Genomic DNA, 24,110 nt, shown 5'->3' with positions numbered 1-24,110 from the left:
GACTGCTAAATGCAGGCTGAGGGACAATGCTGGTGGGCCCAGCAGAGCCCAACCCGGCTAAACGCGTTGGTAGCTGAGAGCTAAGGGCTGGGGAACCCACACCCTGACGCCCCGCAGAGCAGAGACAGGCTGGTGTGCACAGACATCTGGGCTCTCCGGTGGCCGGAGACCAAGGAGGCCTTCTCCTAGCGGTGAAGAGACTTCTGAGGGGAGCTCAGCAGGGGTGGGCTGAGTGGGAGAGAAGCCTCAGGCAAGCCCGCGTGAGGCAGGCTGCTGCAAGTGCCGGGAAAGGTAGGTAAACACGAGTGTGCCAACAGGGACAGCTACGGAATTTGAGGGGCCCAGTTCACGATGAAAAGGCAGGGCCCTCTGTTAAAAAGTTATCAAGAATTTCAAAACAGTGACACGAAGAACATTAACCGGAGGCCCATCTGAGCAAGTGCACACCCACAAAGCCGACCCTGGGTACCTCTGAGTCGGCTCCTTGAAGCAGCTGTGACAGCAGAGGCCGAGTGAGTTGGGAGATATCTGCCCTGTGGCTGCCGGCTCCCAGACCTTTACCGGCCTTGGAGCATTTTCTCCCCCCCTCTCCCCTGACAAGCAGCCTGTCTCCCTGTGCTGGCAGCAACTACGTCTGCGCCTCTCTGAAAAGGGGGAACTGCAAGGCCACGGTGGGGACAGGGCTGAGGACAGGAATGGACCTCTAGGCCCCAGAGCCCCAAGGCCTCCCTGGACAGGCCAAGGAAGGCAGGTCAGAGGGAGGTTGCAGAGGTCTCTGGGAACAGGATGGAAACAGAACAAATGGACGCCACTCTGGATCACTTCTTAAGGACCCCAGGGACATGTCCTGAGGGTGTGTGTGAGACAGTCCAGGACCAGAACCAAGGTCTGGGAAGCCTTACCTCCAACTCTATGTGGTCGTGGAGCTTCTTGCAGGTGGCTGCAAAGGTCTCTGAGGTGCCAAATTCAAAGTACCACAGCTTATTCTTCATCCTGCCCCATGAAGCAGAAAGCCGGCTCAGTATTCTGTCTTTGAAACGGTTGTGTCAAATAGCTATGCTATTGGGGCTGGGAGATTCCCCACTCCTATGTTTTCAGTGCTTTTTTTTTTTTTTAAAGATTTTATTTATTTGAGAGAGAGAGAAAGACAATGAGAGATAGAGAGCACAAGAGGGAAGAGGGTCAGAGGGAGAAGCAGACTCCCTGCTGAGCAGGGAGCCCAATGTGGGACTGGATCCCGGGACTCCAGGATCATGACCTGAGCCACTTAACCAACTGAGCCACCCAGGCGTCCTGTTTTCAATGCTTCTTAATCAGACAACTGGGGGTAGACATTTTTCATTGACTGTTCCAGCTATGAGAGAAAAACCCTTTCATTTCGTAGACATCATGGCTACTTGGCTGAACTGCCAACGGCTCTGAACTTCCTGGTCAGAGCAGGAGAAAGGTGTGCTCGCCTCCTTATCTGGACCAAGGGAAGAGTTCTATGAAAATCAGCCACAGATGGCAAGTGACATCATGGTCTGATCGTGGTCCTTTCTACTGCTAATGCAGAGGGACTACTGGTAGAGCCCTCTCTTGGGTATCGTTGGGGTACAAAGGGAAGATCAGACAGACTTTGGAGACTTGAGGTATATACAGTCTCGGGGCAGAGAAGAGAGAGTCCTACACGAAACCAGGCAAAACATGTGCTGCTCTGTCTATGCTCTGCCTGAGGGAAGCAGAGTGGAGAGAATGAGACACAGATTTGCAGACAAGGTGGAAAGAGAAGAAAAAAAGTGAGTTGTTTGGTAGCAAGAGCTCCCCCCGCCCACCTCTTCCTCAATTGCATTTGCTTAGGTCACAGAAATACTTCATTTAGGAGAAGACCTTGTCATTTGCTTCAAAGTAAGAGCTCACCATTTTGAGTTTTAAAATTCTTCAACATTTTCTTTAGTGGGGGAAAAGAAAGGGCTTCCCACGTAGCTGGGGGCTCGGCAAAGTCAGATGGTGTGCCCTGACACTCGGTCATTTTTATCAGATGGTCACACCAAGAAGTGTGTCTGCTGGTCTTCCATTCCTTCCATCCCACCTGTCATCCCATTATTGAGGGGCTGGCTAAGAGAAGGGACACCTGTCCAGTTGATAAGCTGGCAGATTTTGCTAAGGAAGGAGGAAACAAAATCACATTTTTCTTGGCACATTCTTCGGGACAGGAAGCCACCTTGTGCACTGCTGATCCTCCATCCTCAGATTTGTGGCCCAAGAGGAACGGAGCATTCTTTGGGGGGAAGAAGGCTCTTATTTCTTCCTAGTATTCCTTGGGCCATAGTAGATGAGTCTTCAGAATAAAAGACAACTATTATCTCTGCATTTCTCAAAGAGAACATAAAGATGATGAGACTGTTCTTCCATTGCATGACGATTTCTAAGGCCCAGATGACTGGGAAGTAGCCTGACTCTACGTATGTATGAAAAGGAAGAATAAGTAATGAGGGAAATAAGAATAGGCAAGATTTGGGGAGTTCTGCCTAATGAAGAAAGTTAGCAGAACCGGGTCTACTTTTAAGTAGCCTGGTGCTTCTCAACTAGTGTGCTGCAATCAGGCACGCCTGGACTGTCAATCCCCTCGGTCTCTGGAGTGGCCAGGCTGGGGTCTAGGGCCAGCTGAGTCCCACTGTCACAGTGGGCATTCTTATCTGTATGCCAAACAAGTGTTTTTGTTTTCTACGCCTGCCATGAAGTGAAAAATAATGCGGAACACTGTTCTAGATCACTGGTTCTCTGTAGGCACAGTAATGTGAATACAGATCACCTGGGGACTTCATTAAGATGCGGGTTCTGAATCAGGCGTTCAGGACTGGGGCCTGAGAATTCTGTGTTTTCTAACCACCTGCTGTTGCTGGTCCAGGGATCACACCTGGTGCTGTGAGGATGTGGAAACAGATGTGTGGTTCTGAAACATTAGTATTCATAAGAATTGCCTGGAGAATATGATTAACATGCTGCTTCCTGGGCTTCGACCTGTAGAGAGTCCCTGCAATTATTATGGGATGGGGCCCAGGAAGAGGCATGGGTGCCCCAGGGATCATTATGCAGGTGGTCAGTTGTCACGACTTTAAGAAGCATTCCTCTAGCTACCAATGAAGTGACGACCAAGGACCAGAACGGACTGATTAAACCTGACAGAGAGGATTCCTCAGGGACGATAAAATGAGGGTCAACGCCTCTCCATAGACCATGATGGCAAAAGACCCAGGGACAGGAAAAACACAGACTGTCATAAATGTCAAGGTTGAGCATTCCTCTCCGGCAGTGAAAGCATCTCTGTAGCCAAGAGACCTGTGTTGTGATTCCATTTTCAAATATCACTTCTGGTCTGAATCATGACTTTTGAAAAGTTATTGCCAGGAGATTTAGAGTTTTAATAAAAATTTCCGGAAGCCACCAGCTATTTTTGCCCAGAAGTGGCTCTTCTGATAATCTAATAAGGTTAAGAGGTCATGGTCAGGTCAGTGTAGCAGAATGACTGAGAGGATCAAACAGACTCCTCGTCCATGGCTGGTAAGATGTCTGTTGCTGCCTGTGTAATCTCTGGCAAGCATTAAACCTTAGTTTCCTCATCTGTAAAATAGAGTTGATAAAAAGATCTGCTTCGAAGCATAAGTGAGAAGATAAAATGAGGCAACTACAAAGCACTTCACGTAATGCTGGCTGCACAGCAAGCTCACCAAGAATGTTAGCTACTTACATATTGGCTATTATTTCAATGTCTTGAGTTGACATATTTGGATAACATAGTAGGGCAAAAATGACAGATCAATTTGGGTGGCTATAGACATTATATGTGCACATTTTTCTAGGACAGGAAAAGATGTGATCCTATTTGTTGGATCATGTGTCTTGACTTGTGGTTAGAAATATATGTTCTCCACATGTTTAATCTAATAGGTTTTTCCAGATTACAGACCACACCCTAATCCTTGGTTAATTACCTTGACTGGTCACGCGACTGTCCAAAGACATGATGTTGATTAGGAATATGCTTCTGAGAAAGTGCATGTTTGGTGTGAGACAAAGCATTTAATGATCAGAGTTCAAGAAACTCATTGTGCCGGAACTAAATGGGGGTCTAGATGGGGGTCTGCTAGGTATACTGAAGAACAAAACACAGCACTACATGAGCCAGGCACCTAGGAAGGACAGACAAGGGAAAAGATCACGGAGTTGTGAGCTAAGCTTTAAGCACTGGGGTTACCTAGGAAAAGGGACATCCAATTCTTAGTGAGGCCAGGGGCAATCAGAGAAAGCAACCTAGGGGGGCAATGCCAAGGTTGAGTTCCAAAGAATGTGGAAGGGAACAGAGAAAGTGGAACATTCCAGGCAGAGGAAGAAGCCTAGGCAATGGTGCAGGGCAAGAGAGAGCATAAACCTCCTGCAGGTGACCTGAACTCAAGGTGGGTGGGCTGCTGACTAGCCAGGTAAGGCTGGAGAGGCAGGTAGGTGCAGGTTTGTAAAGGCTGGGGATATTACACTTAGGTGTCTGGGCTTTATCTTTAAGTCTATAGTGTGTCATGGACCATCCTTACGTGAGGCTGCTGGCGCGGAGTGGGGGGGGTAGGGGGGCAGTAATGATCTGATCAAATTTGTGCTTTTTAAAAATCACTCTGTCCTAAGTGTGGAGAGTGGCTTGGAAGGGGTGGGTACAGACTGGAGGCCTAGAGAGTGGTTTGGAGGTGGTGTAGAAATCCAGAACAAATTGGGAAGGGCCTGAACGAAGGTAGTGACAGTAGAGTTATGGAGAAGAGAATGCACTCACAAGCAAAAAATTAGGAGGTGGAGTTGACAAAGCTGGTTGGTCGTGAGGAGCGAATGAGAAAGAGTCATCACAGTAACACCCAAGTTTTTGTCTTAGCATGGGAAATGGCAGGGGCTAGCCACTGAGAGAGGGACACAGGAAATCAATGCTCCAGTGGTGGTCCTTTTTATAACTAAAGGGCAGCACTTTGGTGTTCTGGCCTCTCTGTCCATGCATCCGCCCATAGAACATCTGTTGAGCCTTCCTGTGGGCCAGGCACTGTGTAAGGCTTGGAGATAGTGATGAATAAGAGTCTCTGGCCTCACAGAGCTAACATACTTTTAATAGCTTCACCCAGACACTAACATTCGACCTTTGACCCACAGGAGACTATGTGTCCAAAATTTAAGAGCTTTTACTTCTTTTTCTAACTCAGGCATGTTCTAGTTAGAAGTGAATACATTCTATTTCCGTGGCCTATAGCCCATGGCTGCTGAACATTTTACATATGCTGTCTCTTTCAAGTCTCAGAAGAACCCTATGAGTTGCTATGTATAAGGGAACTAAGACCTGGGGAGGATAAGTAAGTTGTCTAAGGTTGCAAGGCGAATTAGTGCAGAGTGGCGCTCAACCCTGCCCGTGCTTTGCTGCCTGGCCACCGACTTTAGCGGGCTTTTGTGGTGTGGTGCTGGGTGTTCCTGTTGTGCTTCCTAAACCACTGTGGGTCTCCTTCCCCAGGTTGTTAAACAGATGCACTTGGGGACCTGGGGTGTCAGTGGTTACATTACATCCTAGAAGATGTTGTCTGATGTAGAGTGTCAGGGCCCTCCCAGGGGCCAAGGGAGTTCCAGAGGACTTGGGATTGGGTTTTCCATAGGAACCTCCTGGTTTTGAATCTATACAGTCTCACAGAGTCAGGGAGACCAGAACGACCCTGGTAAAGATGCTCCCAAGACACCCTACACTTTGCCTTCTCCCAGCTCACCCAGAAATTGGGTAGGGGCAGGGCCCTGGGGCCGTCCCCAACACAGAGTGCAACAGGGAAAGCTGGAAGGCAAACCAGTTTAAGAGACATGTGAAATCATCTACAACAGGTCCCAACCTCCGGAAGGCCCTCATCCCCTATACATACTAAGTTTGTTGATTGAATGTTGCTGATGCCCTGTCAGTAATCAAAGTACTCTCCTCATAATGAAGAAGGTCACTTATGTGTTTAATCAGAAAAATAGCCGCTGGCCTTTATCTGAGATAATATAAAGGGGGATATTTTGGTCGTCTCTCCCCCAGCCACCGAAATGGTTGCAAGTACGAAGGCTGGGGCCATGGGGTCAAGCTAGAGAAAGGAAGGGACCCTACTGGGACAAAGGTTGATCAGGTTGGGATGGTTCCCAGCACCCTGCCTGACTGAGGTCAGCCGTGATTGGTGGGCCCTGAGGTGGAGGCTGGCTTCAAGCCAAGGGATGTAAGAGAAGAGAAGACAGAACCTTTCTTTATACACGTGGTGGTGTTGTTGCCAAGGATCCCACTGGTAGGCGTATCTGAGGCAGGGCTCCCCGCAGGTTCCTGGTTGCCCCCTTTCTCAGCCTCTGTAAGCTCAGGAGGGAAACCGAATGCCCATCACTGCACACCAAGACACCAGGGGGGCAGCAACTCGGATTCCTAGTCTGTCTACACTGTCAGAGCAGATCTGTAGAGCATTGAGTGCTGACGGGTTTTTTTGATCTGGAACTAGGTTCTGGCCTCTTGATTTTGTACTCTGCTAAACATTTTACATATATTATCTCTTTCCAGTCTCAGAAGAAGTCTATGAATAGGTCCTGTTGCTACCAATAAAAAATTCACAGATTGAAGTGCGTTCTCCCCTGCCTCACCTTCCCTTTTTACCCATTCCTCGACCAGCACCAGCACCTTTCCAAAGCCTTTGGTAAAAGCCTATAGGCATGTGATACTCTACAACTGGCAGTGGGAGACGCAGCCCCTACCTCACCCTGCCAACCAGAGCCTGAACGCCAGTGTTCCTTTGTCTCTTTTGAAGATGCCTCCCCAGACGCTTGACAGGTTAGCCCTTCCTGGAGGGTTACTGCTGCTGCCTATGGTGCTGGTTTTTGTGTTTCACCTGCATTTGGGATCTGAGAGGCTACTCTTCTGCCACTTGCCGGCTAGGTGAGTGATAGGAGTTCTTCAAAGCTTCATTTCTTCTACAAAATGGGAATATTATTTTCTTCTTTTTAAAGATTTTATTTTATTTTGGGGGGGCAGGGGGACAAGCAGACTCTGTGCTGAGTGCAGAGCACTACAACCCTGAGATCATGACCTGAGCTGACATCAAGAGTCAAACATTCAAGCCACTGAGCCACCCAGGCGCCCGGGAATACTGTTTTCTATCCAACAAAATTGTGAAGGTCCTGTGGCAAATACAGAGCACCAAGCAGTGTTTAACTCATGGGAAGTACTCACTAACTGTTCTTTCTAGTTACTAGGAGATGCAATCACTGAGAGACTCATTCCCCTACGGCTGCAGGCGGAGGGGCAGAATAGGGTGGGGGGGGGGTTATCCTAGACAGCCAATGTATTTGAAAAAATAAAGTTAACAATGTTTTAGTGACTTCTGGAATGCTTTTTCTGCATCTCTCTTCCTGAGTTTTTTTTTTTTTTTTTTGGCTCACCAGATCTTTCCTTCTCATGATCACCTTTTAGCTGGAGATGACTAATCCTTAACCAGTTGTCCTGGGGCAGGTTTCCATGACCCACAAAACTCCTAGGTGCACTGTCAGCCTCAAAACTACTATCCAGGTGCTCCCATCCTTGAGGCCGAAGACCCTCGTCGGGGCTTCTCAAGGGACTTTTAGTCACATAGAGGAGAGACAATCAGCAGCAGTGACGCCATGGGTTGATTCTATTTCTGGGTTTTCTTAATTTCCCCCGGCTTTATAAGAAAATAACATCGATTGCACACTAGTGAGTTGAATCTCTCATTTGACAGATGAGGGCAAAATGAGACTAATTAAAAATGTTCTTTTGTATTTGTCAGCAACTTAGGGCTGGATGCAGTCATCATCTTGACAGCCTATGAATAGCCCGTTTTCAAGGATGTCCACAAGTAAAACCAAGCTAGCTGCTGGGCATTTTTACCCATAAAGGCAATGGAGTTTCTGATGGCCCTTTTCTGATATTCCAGGAAGTTTTAAGGGCAATAGACTTTTGAAGTCATGAAAACATTTCTTTGGGCTTAGAAGGCTACAAAGAGGACACTAGAGCTATTTCTAGAAATAGGAGCCCTTGAAGTGATGGTATTCCTCTTTGTGGTCTGGACTTGGCTAATCAGGTTCCCCGAGTGGGTCATGACTCAGTCAGGCCTTCTTTGTCAGCCTTGTCAAGCAGATGTTCCCCACCAGATGGGGTTCTGTGTTGTGTGGAGGGGGCGGACCGATGTGGTGGAGGGCGTGCTGGGCCAGCCGGCAGGGGATCGGCCTCATAGGCCTAGTTCTCATACACATCGGCATGTGACACCATGACTTACTCAGGGTGTCCTGGCCTCCGTTTCCTCATCACAACGAAGGGCTTGGAGCGGCTGATTTCTAAGGTTTCTCCAAGCTCCCTGAACAATGTGAGATAAAGGACAGGGTGGGAGAGCCCATGTGTTCCACATTGCCGCCATGTTGGGGTGTGGGCCCCAGTATTGCCAGAACTGCCATCTTTTCAAAGAGAAGCCAGAAATATGGTTTTATGTAAAATCGGATTATTAGAGTTGGCAACAAATTCATTTTTTTGGTCGTTTTTTTTTTTTAGAGAGGGAGGGGAGAGAGCTCAGGCAGATGGAGAGGGAGAGAGAATCTCAAGCAGCTCCACGCCCAGCATGGAGCCGGATCTCACGACCCTGAGATCATGACCTGAGCCGAAACCAAGAGTCGGACACTCAACTGACTGAGCCACCCAGGCGCCCCCGAATAAAATTTTTTAAAAGATCAAAATCTACACATCTGGGGAAGACTCTAGCTGGCCAACAGGCTACTTCAGCACATTAATTATAAATTTTCATAAGGTTCAACTCAATTAAAAAACAAAGCAAAGAATTTCAGTTACTACTCTTAGGGGTTTGTTGAGTGATTGGTGGTGTTATTGCTACTCCTACTGAAGACAGTAGACCAGTGTCAGGTTACTAAGGTAAATAACAATCTAGCAAAATCCAACAGATGTGCTAACACAGAAAGAGCAAATGCAACCTGAGCTGAACTGTAACTGATCAATGAAGGTTAGTAATAATAGTGAGAATACTTTATCTGTTAACATTTTACATTATTTGAATCCCAAGTGCCTTTGGGAGTTCAGTAATTGTGTTAAATGAAGTTTAGATCAAAGGTTTCAAAAAAAAAAAAAAAAAAAAAAAGAGCCGAGGCAGGTGGGCTTGGTTCTAAGGCCAGGATATTAAGTCCTATATGGGGCCTGTGACTGTCCCCTCACAGGTGCTGTAGAGACCATCTGTGTCACCCGTACACCCAGCTGCCCTGGCCCATCAGAGAGCCTGTCACCACATCTAATCCACCCTGCATGCTGTCCCCTGTTCTCACTGCTCCCTGGAATCGGCACTCCATGACCCTCAGGCACGGAGCTGTGCATGGAAGAATCTTTTCCAAGAGGGGGCAGTGGCCCCTCTGCTATAAGGGAAAGCAAGCCCCCCAGCAATCAGGAAGGAGGCTTTATAAATAGCTGTTTTTGTTCTCCGAGTGTGACTCTTGTGCCCACTGTTCCTGCCAACAGATTTGTCTTGGCTCAGTGTATTTCGGCTTCGAGGGGCAAGGTATTTGCTGGCTGTTTCCCATAGTGGGGACAGACTGGTGTTCCCGGCACTGAGGAAAATCTAGGGTGGTGAACAGATTGGAGGCCTGGAGACCAGAGACCAGGAGGGGGTGGGTAGAAACGTGGGGAACAAAAAAGAGGGAAGAGCTCAAGAAGGAACTAAAGGAAACAAAAGGCCAAGAGAGGAGGAAGAACATGCCTAGCATGTGTTTTACAATATAAATATGGAATCCTCTTAATAACCTATGTTATAATCACCTTAATAACTTCTTAGCTCATTTTCATGTGTGAAAAATTACCTGTAAAATCACAGATGACAGATCGTTTGCACTTAAGGGGCCTTTGGGGTCTGGGGATTCCCAACCAGAAGATCACAGGTTCCAAGGAATCTTCCAAAGTATGAAAGGAATCCATGAGTTGCTGTCAATATTTCTTAATGTGAGACAGTATTTGTGCATTTACTCGTAATAAAGACTGCATAGGCTAACTAGTAGGTTTGAATTTTTTGCCATGGAATGGAATTAAACCAATTACATTGGTCACCTCTGGGTAACCACAGGCACCAATTGCAGAGTAAATGGATGTTGTTGAATAATAAAAGTGGGAAAACAAATTATTACTTGGAAAAGCCTAATGGCTGACAGAAATCTTATTCAGTATGGCACCCATGGTGGTGAGCGATGAGGGATGAAGAAAAATAGTGCACTATTTGGCGGTAAAAGGGTGCATGCAGAACTGCTAGTCCATACCAGCTCTGGAAGGTGGTTCTCTCCTAAGCCAGAGCCCGCTTCTCATGGTACAGATTAGGAAGCTGAGACCAGTCCTTGGTGATGCACTGGCCGGAATCCAAGGCCCAGCTCCCAATTTCTAGTGCATGTCCCTTACCTTTCCACCTGCCCTGGCTCCTGTTGCTATGGCTGGGGTGCGTCAGAGAGAAGTGGAAAAGTCAACTGCTTCAGTGGAGCTAGTGACTACAAAGCCACAAGCCATTCTCAGGGGTGCTTGTGGGCTGGCTTTGCTTGTATCTACCCAGGCACAAGCATGGCCGAGGGAGTGCAGCTCTAGGCTGGCCGGCTCTGGTGGCTCAGGGACCCGTGGCACTGTTCTCCACAGAGTCTTGGTCTGGGCCTCCTTATTGGCCTCTGGTCTCCAAAAGTAACAAAGGGCCAAACCCACTGGGCAGCTTCTCCACCACTTTGATGGAGTCTGCGGCCCAGAGAATCTACCCCCTCTGAGCAATGACTCTTCTCTTTCAGGCAAGACAGTTCGTTTCTGTGGACTCGGACATATTCTCCTTTGGTAAGCTCTCCCCATTTCTGTCTGGCACCTGACAAAATCTCCTTCTAAGGGCAGGACTCCAGCATGTAGCCTGCCAAAGTCTGAAATCTGATCCTCCCCCACTGTAGCATCCGAGGACGTGTGTGTGCGTGCGCGCATGTGCACGTGTGAAGGTACACATACAGGCCAACACAGGGAGTCTTCTCTGATCCTCTGCTACTAAGCACACTCACAGACATGGCCTCTCTGAGGTGATGGCGTCTCTCAAAGCCCCACAGCCTGACTTGACATCTGCCGCAGGGATGTGCATGCCACCACATGGTCCTGCCACTTTGGGGGTGACCCTCCGGAGCGACAGTTGGTGAGGCAGCTAGGGTTTTCCTCTCCTGAGGGCCTGAGGGTCTGGAGTGTTTTTCCAGTCAGTATCTGCCCTTGCCAAGAGAAAATCACTCCCTTCCCCCATCCAAAAATAAAATAAAAATTTAAAAATCTCAGAGTTTGGCTGTTTTTAGCGATCTTTTCTTCCTTTGATGATTTATTCGTGGAATGAGAATCCCCCTCAGGTCAATTTGGCCGATGCTAGAGGGCTCTGAGTAAGCCTGCTCTCCCAGTTCTCAGAGAGCAAAACCAAGTACTGGGACACCAAGAAATCCTGCACCTGGAGGAAAGGGGGCAAAGGCAGGTGGTGATGTGTGTCTCTAAGGTTCTGTAATGAGTGCTTAGCTGTTGTGTACTTTTTTTTTTTTTTAAAGTAGGATGCCCAATGTGGGACTTGAACTCATGACCCTGAGGTCAAAAGTCACATTCTCTACCAACTGAGCCAGCAGGGCACCACTGTGGTGTACTTTTTTTGATTCTGAACTATGCTTTACCAGCATTCACACATCCATCAGCCTGGGAGGCTGGTCTTCGAAGGCAGGTGGGGACAGCTGATTAAAACGTAAGTCCCAAATGCCTAGAAAAGACTTTGCCGGAACAGAGCCCGTGTCCAGGAAGGCCACTTCCTGGGTCCTGAGCCACCAAGGCTAGAAACTAAAAACCATCCGGGCGAGTAGAGACAACCCCAGAAGCTGGTCCACACCCACTCCCTACTCTGACCACCAGGTGGGCCCCTGAGAGAGAGACAGCAGAGCTTTGCCTTCCCTCTGCACATCCTTCTGTCTAGCTCCCCCTCCAGCTGTTGAGAATCATCTCAGTCCCCACTTACCCCGTGTTTATTGTGTGCTAGAGCTGCACTAGCTGTTTTACAAACCAAAGGGTTCCCCCTCCCGTGGTCCTCACATCCACACTCGGTAGTTATTCTATAGATGCATCTGAGACTGTAGTTCCTTCAAAATGTGAAGCTGGACTGGAATCGTATCAGAGTTTCTGAGGTAATGAATGAGCCTGCTCTCTTCTCTCTCTCCCACAACCAGCTTTTCTGAACGTGAGGCTGTGCGAGATTTATGACAGGTCAGGTTACAAAAGTTCCTTGGTTAAGCCAGTTGTTTGTCACTCTGAGCACATTTCCCCATAGAAACAATGTTATGTTGAGGTTGGGTTCCCAGGCTAACCTACAAAAGCCAAGTAACCCATTAGGTATCTAGTTTTGGAGACAGCTAGGTGGAGCTGAAGCAGCTCTGGTTGGAAGCCAGAGAGGCCCGGGTTCAAGCCACAAGTCAGTCCCTTACTTGCCATGTAGCCTTGGGCAAGTCATTTAGTCTCTGTGCCTTAGTGCCTTTACCTTGCATTGGGATGATGTTATCTACCTTGCAGGGTTGTTGGGAACGTTCAAAATTGGCCATATGATATACCCTGGAATAACAGCACAACAGAACTCCATTGCCATGTATAAAACTGGTTTTGTGGCCTCATGGGTTCTGAATTCCAATTTGAAATACAAGTGGTGCACCTTTCTTGCTGAATTTGGATTGGGAAAGCTTTGCTTTCCTGGGAAAGGGACATGGCGACTCTCGTGTCCTCAAATCCCTGGTGGCCACCCTGAAGTCTGGGCTGGAGTTCTTCTCAGAACGGGACAGGAGGTTCCAGAGGGAAGTGGGAAACAGCAGAGGTAGGAAGTTGAGTCAGGGCACAACATAGGTATGCATCCTATTTCTTCCTTCTGCTATCATAAAACTAGACGATGATCTGGTTACTTCTTCTTAAGTTTCCTGTGCCTTCTACACCACCAACCAGCTGGACACCTCCTGGTCAGAGTTAAATACAGACTAACTAGTTGCCCTCTTGCTTCCTCTACCTTTTAAGTCATGAAATTGTTAGCAAGGCAAGCTAACGATTCATTAGATGGGGCAGATGCCTGGATAAATACCCCCTTCCCATCCCTATTGCATCTTCTTCCTGTGCCAGTTTAAAAAATCTGAACTAGGAAAGCACCAGCCAGAGCCTCACTCTGCCTGAGAAGGCTGTAGTAGACGCTGCCAGCAGAATCCTTTCTATTTTGCCCTTTAGAAAATCTCATCCATATGCTCTCGGCTTTGCTTCCACTCTGATGTTTGTGCCTCCTGATACTTGTGTATGCAGTGCAGTGACTGTGGTCATGTGAACTTGTCCCCCTCATGAGCATGGCATTCTGGTTGTGCGTCCAACCCCGCCAAATCTCTGCTGTCTCTCGGAGGTCATGCTCGCTCCCCTGAGAAACCCAACCCGTTCCCTTTGCCCCCTCGCTGCACAGCTGGCCAACGTGTCCCTGCTGTGGGTGTGACCCCACAGCTCCTGCCTGCCGGTTCCTCGGGAGAACTGCTTGGCACCTCCTCTGCCAAGCTTCTTATTTCTAGCTCACACCTGCTGCCCCTCCAGGGGCTGTGATTGTAGAGTTTCATTTGAACATTCTACTTTATCCCCTTTCAATCTCATTTTAAAGCTCTCCTGTTTGGTCTTCAAGCTTCCGGCCAAAAATATTCCTCTTGGTTTATGTGACGAGCTCCTGATTCCTTGCCAGGGGCCTGTCAGTCCAGCACTGAGATCCATGGTCCAGAAGAGCTAGATCCATGGTCTCAGATCAGCCATGGAGCAGCTCTGTGTTCCCCATATGTGCCTGTTTCTTCTAAAATCATGACTCATGGCTGAGCAAGAGGCCTGAGCATCACCTCTGCCCCATGTCCCTTCATTTCCTATGCAAGACACCAGAGTCACTAGAGATACTGACCAGGATTCTTCTGGATGTGCTACTTGCGCCCACACCGACAGGCAGGAGGGGGTTATAGGAGTATGTGTACTCCCTTTTGTCTCTAGTGCAGGGGTTTTCATCAAAGTCAATTCAGCAAAATATTGGTCTCATAAGATGCGCTGTGGTAAGGGAATTCTATGGTCAAGTAAATTTTAGAAACTCAGTATCTTGCTTTTGCATGTGTCAATAAATAGGTTAGAATCTATACTAAAGGCTTTATAATATCCTACAGAAAAGAAATATACTTAACTGGGAATTTCCCAAGTGGATTTGATGATTGCCCTCCTGGGAGTTTCCTTTTAACATCCCACAGAATGCACTTTCACCAATGCTGCTTTGATGCATGCTTGAGGCAGACAGCCTAAGAAGCTACTTTCACTGGCTCTCATTAAACCTATGATGAGTCTGCTGGCTGTCCTGCTTTCCCTTCTCAAGAAGGTCCAAGTCTATTCTCCTTGGATACAGTCTCAGACTTTTGTTCTTTCTCTCCAAACAAGGATGGGGCATTTCTTCTTTATTTCCATGTTACATCTATTTATTAGTCAGACTCTGACCTTGCTTTATGTCCCCTTGACCTTCTGAGTTCATTTTCTTTCTGGATCATTTCTTTTAGGCCACCTAGAAACCCTTCATCAATGCAAATACACTGATTTCTTAAGCTTCTTGAAGCCCGTTCATTTGCTCCTCTGGTAGGAGATTAATTTTCATGTGCAGCACCAATAATTTGTGACTAAGGTCAAGCAAGAAAAATAAATAATTGGCCCCCATCACATGCCTAAGGTTATATTTCTTCAGCAGTAATGTGACAACCTGGAGGTCCACGGACCTTATGAGGCCTCGAAATGTGTTTATATGACTTGCACCATGATTTCTTAAATTGGAGGATTTTACATACACACCTGGAGCCCAGCTTCTCTTGAGAAATCACATTTGCTAATACTGGGTTGCTTTCCAACCTGGCAGCAATTGGCTGGAGCTGAGTGCTGGCTGTTCCCATGACACAGAGCACATGCTCTCCAGTTTGCTAGAGTCCCCACCACTCCCTGGAGCCCCACGTCCTCTCACCTCCCTCACTTACAGTAGCTGCCTAGCCTCTGCTGCTATTTGGATTTGTGATCCCTCCCAGAGACCTTCGTAGTTTCCTCTGAGGAATTTTCCTAGGAGCTGCCTCCAAAGTGTCTCTCCCACCTCCTTCCCCAACTGATTCTTCCCATTTGAGCTGCTGGTACCTTTGGCCAGGAGTCCTAATATGTGTCTAATGTCGAGGGCTGACCAGTTGCAGCAGAGTAAGAACTGAAGCCACTGGCATTGCACTGATATGTGCACAGAGAAAGAATATCACCCAAGTCCACCTCTTCAGAGAAAAAATATTTTCAGTGCTGTGTGTTTATAGGTCAGGCATAACAGGGTAGGCTTATCAACTGTTTGACGAGCCCGGAACACCAAGTAATGAACTTGTCCTTTACTGAAGAAGTAGCTTAAGCTCATGTTTACCTTTCCTCTGAATTTTCCACTTTGCACAAATGATGGTTATTATGAACGCTAACATTATGCTATCAGGTTTTGATTAGTAAAGGACAGATTATTATCCAGTCCTCAAATCTCTTCTTTTCTAACTCATTAGCTTATTGTTGGTGGTTTCATTTTTCTTTAGTATAGTTATCACTAGCTTGGTGGAGAGCAAAATTAAAAGTACAAATCATGAACCAGGTCATCAGCTCAAGTCAGAGGGCATCCTGTTTATTATCTTTGCCTCATCCCTGCACATGTCTGCAGAAACCGTGATTATGAGCAGCCTCCATTGCTCTCCCTGCTCAAGTTCAGGGATGAGGTGATACAGAAGAGGAAAGGGAGAACCGGATGAATTAGAGTGCTAATTAATAATGTACTGATAGCTCAAGTAAATTTCACTAATACTAACAGTTTGGGGTTTTAATTCACCCATGATGTTCCTACCACCTCTTGCCCTGTGGTAATCCAAAACTGGAGGCTGCAGACACACTTTAATCCATTGAGTTCAAAGGCAAGGTAGGGTACTTGGCTTGATTGGCACTTTGGAATGCTCTTCAAAAAGGTCCACTTTTGAGATTAAAGGGACTCTTCATTCAACAGAATAGAAAACATCTTGTTACTAGACAATGAGGAGTTTCAATCTAAGTGTAGGTCCAATAAACATGACTATGCAGCATTTATGTAAGTTCCTGACACTTCAGCAGTTGGGAGGGTATAAGTACATTCCTGGAATGAGGAGAGCCTCTCTTTCATTGAAGAGCATTAGAAGATAGGGAAACTGCTTTCTTAGTAAAAGGTGAAGTGGTAAAGCCAAAAGAAAAAAGAAATTAAACACTCATTCAATCTTCAAAGTAGAGATCTATAATCTTCAAAGTAGAGTTTGATGACCCCTCTCAGAGGGGTGTTTACAGAAGGATGCTTACACTGGGAAGGGGGCTGAAACCTAAGGGCCTGTCCAAAGCTCAGAGTCTGCAAGTTATTATTACAGTTAAGAATTAACTGTAAATGAGAGAGTCTACAGTGTACTTGCTACACGTTCTTCTTACAAATTCCCATAAGAATCAACAGTATCACACCAACATCTGAAACATTTCAAATCCACTCAGTTATCTGCTCTCATTCTCAGAAGCATCCTGTGAGATTAGCTGTACTTTCCATTTTACACACCAGAAAATGAAGAATCAGAGAAGTGAGGAACTTTCCCCAGGGCAGAGAGTAAGTAAGAGAGAGGGTGGAAGCTGAAACTCAGCTCTGATTTTTGGATGCAGTGAAACCCAGGGATTAGTATCTACATTTCATGTGAGGGGAACACAGCCTAACATATGGAGTTGTAAAGCCATTTGCCCAGGGTTTCTGGAGAGATAATTTACTTATTTCACCAGAGAGTTACTCAGTTTCCTGATAAGTAGGAATTGGCCAACTAACAAAGGCATTAAATGATCTTTAGTAAATGTTTTAAACGAAGAATTAAAATTAATCATTTGAATCTTTCTTGAGAATATCTATTGTTTTTCAATCTCTCTTTCATTAAACATGTGCAAGTATGAACAGTTTAAGGAAAATATATCCGACTGAATATGCTAATCACATCAGCTCTAAAGATAAAGATGGACCTGGTGTATGACAGAAATGCCCCTAATGCAAAAGGACGATAATTCTTCAAAGTTCTAATTAGTAAAGTATAACAGAGGGATAATAAACTCTGATATTCTTTTCTCTGGAGATAAAAATCCAAGCAAAGAAAAACCACGTTAAGCTAAGTTTAGAGGCCACCTAAGTCAACTTCTGCTTGAGAGAACCTGAAATCGTGGTAGTGAGGAAGAGAGAATGATGTGAGGGAGAGAGAATGACATGTGGAATTTTGTTCAATATGAATTTCTACTTCCACAACCAAACAGCACGCTTCACAGTTCAGGGCTTGGGAAAAAAGCCCTGTGGTTGGTTTCCACAGTTTTCTTGGCCCTGATTTGCACGAACTCCCCCAGGTTAGCAGAGCTTGTTTGCATTTGCCTCTCTCCTGACAGCCCCCTTCTGTCTCCCTGAGGCTTATCTCGTCTCCTCTCTCTCTGACCTAACACCCTGTACACCCATACATTTTAGGATAAAGGTCCCCGTGTTCCTAGGAGCCCTGAAATTTGGGTTCTGGAAATACTTGGCAAGATAATTCATTCCTTCACTGACCTATTCAAAAAGTATCTGCTGACTGCCCACCTCCCCATCCACTCACTCACCTGTAGGATAACATGATCTCCCATGGAGATCATGGCGCGGCTGCCTGCCACCTGCCTTCCCACCCCACCTCAGAACCGCTCACCTCTCTCTTCACATCCAGCGTCCTCTCGCATGGCACATCTGCCCTTTGCCCAGCCTGCTTCTCTCCTCCTAACATGCACCTGGCTCCTTCTTTCCTCAGGGCATTCCCATTTCTTTCTCAAGTTCAAATGTAACATTTTCTGAAGTTGAATCCCACTTTCTCAGTTAGGTGCTCCCACAACACACTCATTATTCATGGCTCCTTGTTCAAACAAAGCCCACCATATTATGTTGTATTTCCTTCTTTTGTGAGGGCTTGAGGGAGGGTGGGTCTGGTTGGTTAAATTGTGTTCTCCAAGAAGCTCTGTTAAGGCCTAACCCCAGTACTTGTGAATGTGACTGTATTTGAAATTGGGGTCTCTGCTGATGTAATCAAGTTAAGATGATGTCATACTGGGTTAGGGTGGGCCAAATCCAATAACTCGGTGTCCTTATAAGAAGAGAGAAATTTGGACAGACAGGACACAGAGATGCAGAGGGAGAATGCATGTGAAGATGAAGGCAGAGATTGGAGTTTTGCAGCTACAAGCCAGGGGACGCCAAGAATTGCTGGCAACCACCAGAAGCAAGAAGCAGGGCATGGAACAGATTCTCCCTCAGAACCTGGGAAGGAACCAATCTTGCTGACACCTTGATTTCAGACTTTTAGCCTCCAGAATTGTGGAGGAATAAATTTCTGTTGTTGGAATCCACCCAGTTTGTGGTAGTATGTCATGGCAGCCTTAGGAAACTAATATAGTTGGTGATAGCTTCTGGATATGCTCATCTTCCCAACTAGACCCATGGGCTCTTGGAAGTAGGGGCTGTGGTAATCCATATTTCCTTGGTCCTAGAACAATACTGACACAGAATAGATGCTCGGCACATTTTGGCCAAATGAGGGAACATGCTCAGCACCATCCTTCTGCTTTTAGGTCAGTGGATCCCAAGAAAGGTTCACTTCTCTGAGTGAGCAAGCTTAGGAATGAGGTGGAGAGATAACGGTTTAGCATCAAAACAATGACTTAGAGAAGACAAAGAGGAAAAATCAAAGTGAGAAAAAATGCATCAAAAACCTTGTAGGTGGATTATAAGAGAAAGTGGAGGCCAGGGCTGGGGTTGCTCCGGGAGGGAGCGTTTCAAATATTTTGGACTGCATTTTGAAACAATGGGTGATGATCAGGCCCCAGAAGGAGATGCCATATTATTAGACTGAGAAGTTAAGGGTGGAGTGGGGAAGGGCAGGGCAACAGAACAAGCAAACGACAAGGTTAGACTGGCATTTGGGAGGAGATGCTTATAAAGGGTCCCAAAGGCAAAGCAAGTGACTTTAAGTTCTATAAAATGGGACAAGGAGTGTGGCAGCAGGTCCTTGTGTGACAGAAACAGGACAAAAACATGGGCAGCTGCCAAACTGAGGGTCTGAGAACAAAGAGCATCAAGATGGCCAGGGGCCTGCTGAGGAAATCCTGAGGAGGCGACATCATGGGGACCAACAGGGAGCTGAGGAACAAAGGAGGTAAAGGTCTCCTAGGGGGCACCCCAGTTCGTTGTTGGGTGGGAGGCAGAGGGTTCTCATTCAGTGGGTACCATAAGCTCACCCCTGGGCTCAGAGAAGATGATGTGTTTTGTCATCCAGATGAATGAGTCTGGCTCCTTTTTTTAGAAACCTTTGAAAGATATTCCACAACTCCTCTCAGTAACTCATTTTAGCCTTTAATAGGTCTCCAGGCCAGAAGAATCTTCCTCCCATCCAAAACAGCAATTCCTCACTTTAGAAGCACATTCTCCCCTTCTCATTCTTTCCTGAGCTGAGATGAAGAGTAAGGTGTGGTCAGTATTTCCTGTTGTGAATCCTTCACACACTTGAGGCCTAGTCTCAACACATTCTCTGCTTTTCCTCTCAAAAAAAAAAAGAAAAACCAAACAAAAAGATTTTGGTTTATTTAAGGTTTTCTCATGGGGCCGTTAATTATCTCTGTGGTTCTTCTCTAGTCTCTTTCTTGGGTGTTTCCTTGGTCATGGGGCACCAAACTGGGTATGCAGAGATGCAGGGAAGTGCAACAGGATCAGTGGAGGCTGCAGAATCAGACAGACCTAGGTTTTAATAGCAGTTCCCCTGTTACCTAGTTATATGTTCTTGAACAAGCTGCATCATCTCTCTGAGCCTCAATTTCCTCATCTGTAAAATGGATTAACAATATTTACCTTATACTTGGAGAGTTGTGCCAGTTAAAAATAATGTACATGAAATTCTTGAAAACATTAAAAAATGATGGCTCTCATTGTCAGTGGAGGTTGGAGCAATGCTGATTACGTTGGGAAAACCACCACTTAAGATACAAATGTAGGGATCCGAAGGGGTCGGTGCACCCCAATGTTTATAGCAGCAATGTCCGCAATAGCCAAAACTGTGGAAAGAGCCAAGATGTCCATCGACAGATGAATGAATAAAGAAGATGTGGTATATATACACAATGGAATATTATGCAGCCATCAAAAGGAATGAGATCTTGCCATTTGCAACGACGTGGATGGAACTGGAGGGTGTTATGCCGACTGAAATAAGTCAATCAGAGAAAGACATGTATCATATGACCTCACTGATATGAGGAAGTCTTAATCTCAGGAAACAAACAGAGGGTTGCTGGAGTGGTGGGGGTGTGGGAGGGATGGGGTGGCTGGGTGACAGACATTGGGGAGGGTATGTGCTATGGCAAGCGCTCTGAATTGTGCAAGACTGTTGAATCACAGATCTGTACCTCTGAAACAAATAATGCAATATATGTTAAGAAAAAAAAAAGAAGATAGCAGGAGGGGAAGAATGAAGGGGAGTAAATTGGAGGGGGAGATGAACCATGAGAGACGATGGACTCTGAAAAACAAACTGAGGGTTCTAGAAGGGAGGCGGGTGGGGGGATGGGTTAGCCTGGTGATGGGTATTAAAGAGGGCACGTTCTGCATGGAGCACTGGGTGTTATGCACAAACAATGAATCATGGAACACTACATCCAAAACTAATGATGTAATGCATGGTGATTAACATAACAATAAAATTTAAATAAAAAAATAAATAAATACCCAGATATTCTGTGTGCTTAAGCCACTACACCACTGCATAGTTCAGACGGCAACCTTTGTTACCTCTCATGGTCACATAAAACACAAACTGGTCTTATTCCAATACAGCAAAACCACGTACCGGACTGTGCTAAGAGAGTCAAATTTTCAAAGTTTTCCTTCCACAAAAGTAGAGTTGCATAACATATCAAATAGTTATTTCACTTGCAAAGGGACTTGAGTAATGATATCTTTAAAACTCTCATATTGACTGAACAAAATCATTGGGGTTTTTTTTAATTAGAGAAGACTAATAAAATTCCCACTGCAGATAAACTCATTCTAATCAGCTCCTTTATATCCACTTCCCTTCAAAACCTGTAAATGTTACTGTGTTAACGGTATTTTTTAAAAAAGAGTTATTTATTTGAGGGGGAGGGAAGAGAGTGAGTGCAAGTGGGGTAAAGGTCAGAGGGAGAGGGAAAGAATCCTCAAGCAGACACCCTGTTGAGCACGGAGCCCAACAGAGGGCTCGATCCCAGGACGCTGGGATCACAACCTGAGCCGAAATCAAGAGCTGGACACTTAACCATCCAGATGCCCCTACTGTGTTAATAGTGTTTTAAACCAGTGTGTACAGTGTGATCTCAAGTAAAAAAAAACTGTACAGTGCAAGTATGGAAAAAATATATTATAATGCTAACAGTGTTTATTTCCTGGGGGACAATAAGATTTTTTCCACAATAAGCCTTAATTACTCATATAAAGAAAAGCTGTTTTGAGAAATGGTACATATAAGTTTATAAAAACATGTTATCACAAATACTTAAAAATATGTGTATCAAGTAAACTGAAACGCACCAAAAATGTAATATTGTGTTTCTGAGTGATGGCACTATGAGTGATTGGTTTCTTCTTTAACGTTTCTGAACTTTACAAATTATTTATTTATTATTTTTAGAATATTTTTAATTTTTTTAAAAAAGATTTTATTTATTTATTTATTTGACAGAGAGAGAGAGTGCGCGCACAAGCAGGGGGGAGCGACAGGCAGAGGGAGAGGGAGAAGCAGGCTTCTCGCTGAGCAGGGAGCCCGATATGGGGCTCGATCCAGGACCCTGGGATCATGACCTGAGCCGAAGGCAGACACTTAACCGACTGAGCCACCGGGGCGCCCCTACAAATTATTTACAATGATATTGCAATGTATTATGTAATCATACTTTATGATATATTATTAAATAATAAATGCATTGAAAAAATTTTATCAAGATAAATGAAGAGAAAAAAGCACATCATATATTGCTGTATTGATGACTCATGTCCTCTGACCAATAGATATTTATCTGTCCCTTTTAGAGAATCACCAAATTTCAGTAAGGGCTTGAGTGATCCAAGATGACTATTATTTGATGTAGGATCTATTTTTGTAATAATGTAAATACTGATAATCATAATGATAATAATAGTAATCTAGTATCAATGTGCCAAGCCTTTGTAATAAGCACTTTAAATGCATTGCTTTTAAATGGAGCTTCAGAATAATTCTATGGTACTTAGGTAAGGTATTTGTAGTAGACAGAATAATGTCTTGAAAATGTCCATGTTCTAATTCTTGGAAGCTGTGAATATGTTAATTCATATGGCAAAAGGCAATTAAAGTTGCAGGTGGAATTGAATTGGCAGTCAGCTGACCTTGAATAGGGAGGTGATCCTGAATTATCTGAGTGGGTCCAATATAATCATAAGGATTCTTTTAAGTGGAAGAGGGAGGCAGAAGGAGACTGTCAAAAGGATGCCACATAGAGAAAGACTTGACTGGCCATTGCTGGCTTTAAAGATAGAAGGGGGCCCCAGCCAAGGAATGTAGACAACCTCTAGATGTTAGAAAAGGTAAAGAAATGGAATTTCCCCTAGAGCCCCCAGAAAGGAATGCAGCCCCGAGGATACCTTGATTTTAGCCCAGTGAGACCTATTTCAGATTTCTGACCTCCAGAACTGCAATATGATAAATCAGTGTTGTTTTAAGCCACTTAGTTTGTGGTAATTTGCTACAGCAACCATAGGAAACAAAGTATTATATCCCAATTTTGCAGGTGAGCAGACTAAGGCTTAGAAGAGTAACTTGATGAAGGTCCCATATAAGTGATTATGACAACTCCAGCATTTGAATTCAGATTGTCTGATGATAGCACTTGTACCCTTGGGCACCTGGCCTCCCTGGATCCCCAGATGTTTGTCCAGCAGCTGCCTGGACATTAAAATCTGAAAATGCTCTCATTGGTAGCCCCCTGCACTTGAGGATGGCTCTAATTGGTAGAACTGATGTCCTATATATGGTGCTTAATAAGCTTAAATTGGTTTTTCCAGTCATTTTCCCCATTGATTTATCAGGCAAAATAACCCAATTCCGCCTTTATGAGAAATACTTTTTAAGTATTTGAGGTCAATAATCACTCTCCCTAAGTCTTCTCTTCTTTGGGTGAAACAATCCCAGATTCAGTCTTTCCTTATAAGACATTAATTATAGCACTTTCCTGACATCTTCCCTCTGGAAAGCATCCACACTGTCAACACCCATTTGAGGAGCTAGCCAGTTCTTAACCTTACTTTGACTTTCTTCCGGGAGCTTATTATGCTGACCTTAACCCTTTTGAACTTGATGATATTATTACATCTTGAGCCCTTTGATGGAAATATTTCTAAAAATCAATCAATAAATACTGATAATTTTTGGATTATCTGTTCTAAAACTTGAAAATATAGCTTGCTTTCAAGTTTCTTCTCATGTTATCACAAACTGATTCCTCTCTTTGTTGATATGAATCATACCTTTCTTGTTTGAGCCTGGCAGGGGCTAGAAGAAAAGGTCTGTTAAGCTACAATAAGGTACTGTTCTGGCAAACCAGCAACTTTATAAGGAGCCTTTAGATCTCAAAGGCTGCTCCTGTGTACCAGTCTGAGAAGCTGTGCTACCCATTCCAGTGGGCTGGGGAGCCAGGAGGAAAATGAAGGAAATGCTAAGAGTCAATGTGATTTCAGGGCACCTGGGTGGCTCATTCGGTAAGCTTCCGACTCTTGATTTTGGCTCAGGTCACGATCTCAGGGTCGTGAGAGGGAGCCCCTTGTGGGGCTCTGTGCCAAGTGGGGACTCTACTGGAGATTCTCTCTCCCCCTCTGCCCTTCCCCATGTGCTCTCTCTCCCTCAAAAATAAATAAGTAGGGGGA

General features: G+C 45.4%; 1 protein-coding gene across 7 annotated transcripts in view; it reads right to left on the bottom strand.

Moving 5' to 3' along the window:
• Window positions 1-24,110, bottom strand: part of DGKG (diacylglycerol kinase gamma) — a 211,295-nt gene that overhangs the window by 66,306 nt on the left and 120,879 nt on the right. For all 7 annotated transcript variants that reach the window (XM_088025108.1, XM_088025111.1, XM_088025117.1 and 4 more), the window contains one exon: window positions 903-993. In XM_088025108.1, coding sequence (XP_087881234.1) covers window positions 903-993 — 91 coding nt within the window. The remainder of the gene's footprint in view (window positions 1-902; window positions 994-24,110) is intronic.

This window comes from Eumetopias jubatus, unplaced genomic scaffold (genome assembly GCF_037043125.1).
Source record: "Eumetopias jubatus isolate StellerSeaLion01/CBP00866 unplaced genomic scaffold, mEumJub1_p1.0 scaffold_1, whole genome shotgun sequence".
NCBI lineage: Eukaryota > Metazoa > Chordata > Mammalia > Carnivora > Otariidae > Eumetopias > Eumetopias jubatus.
Note: the sequence above shows the minus strand (reverse complement) of the source record. Positions and strands in the feature narration are given on the sequence as shown.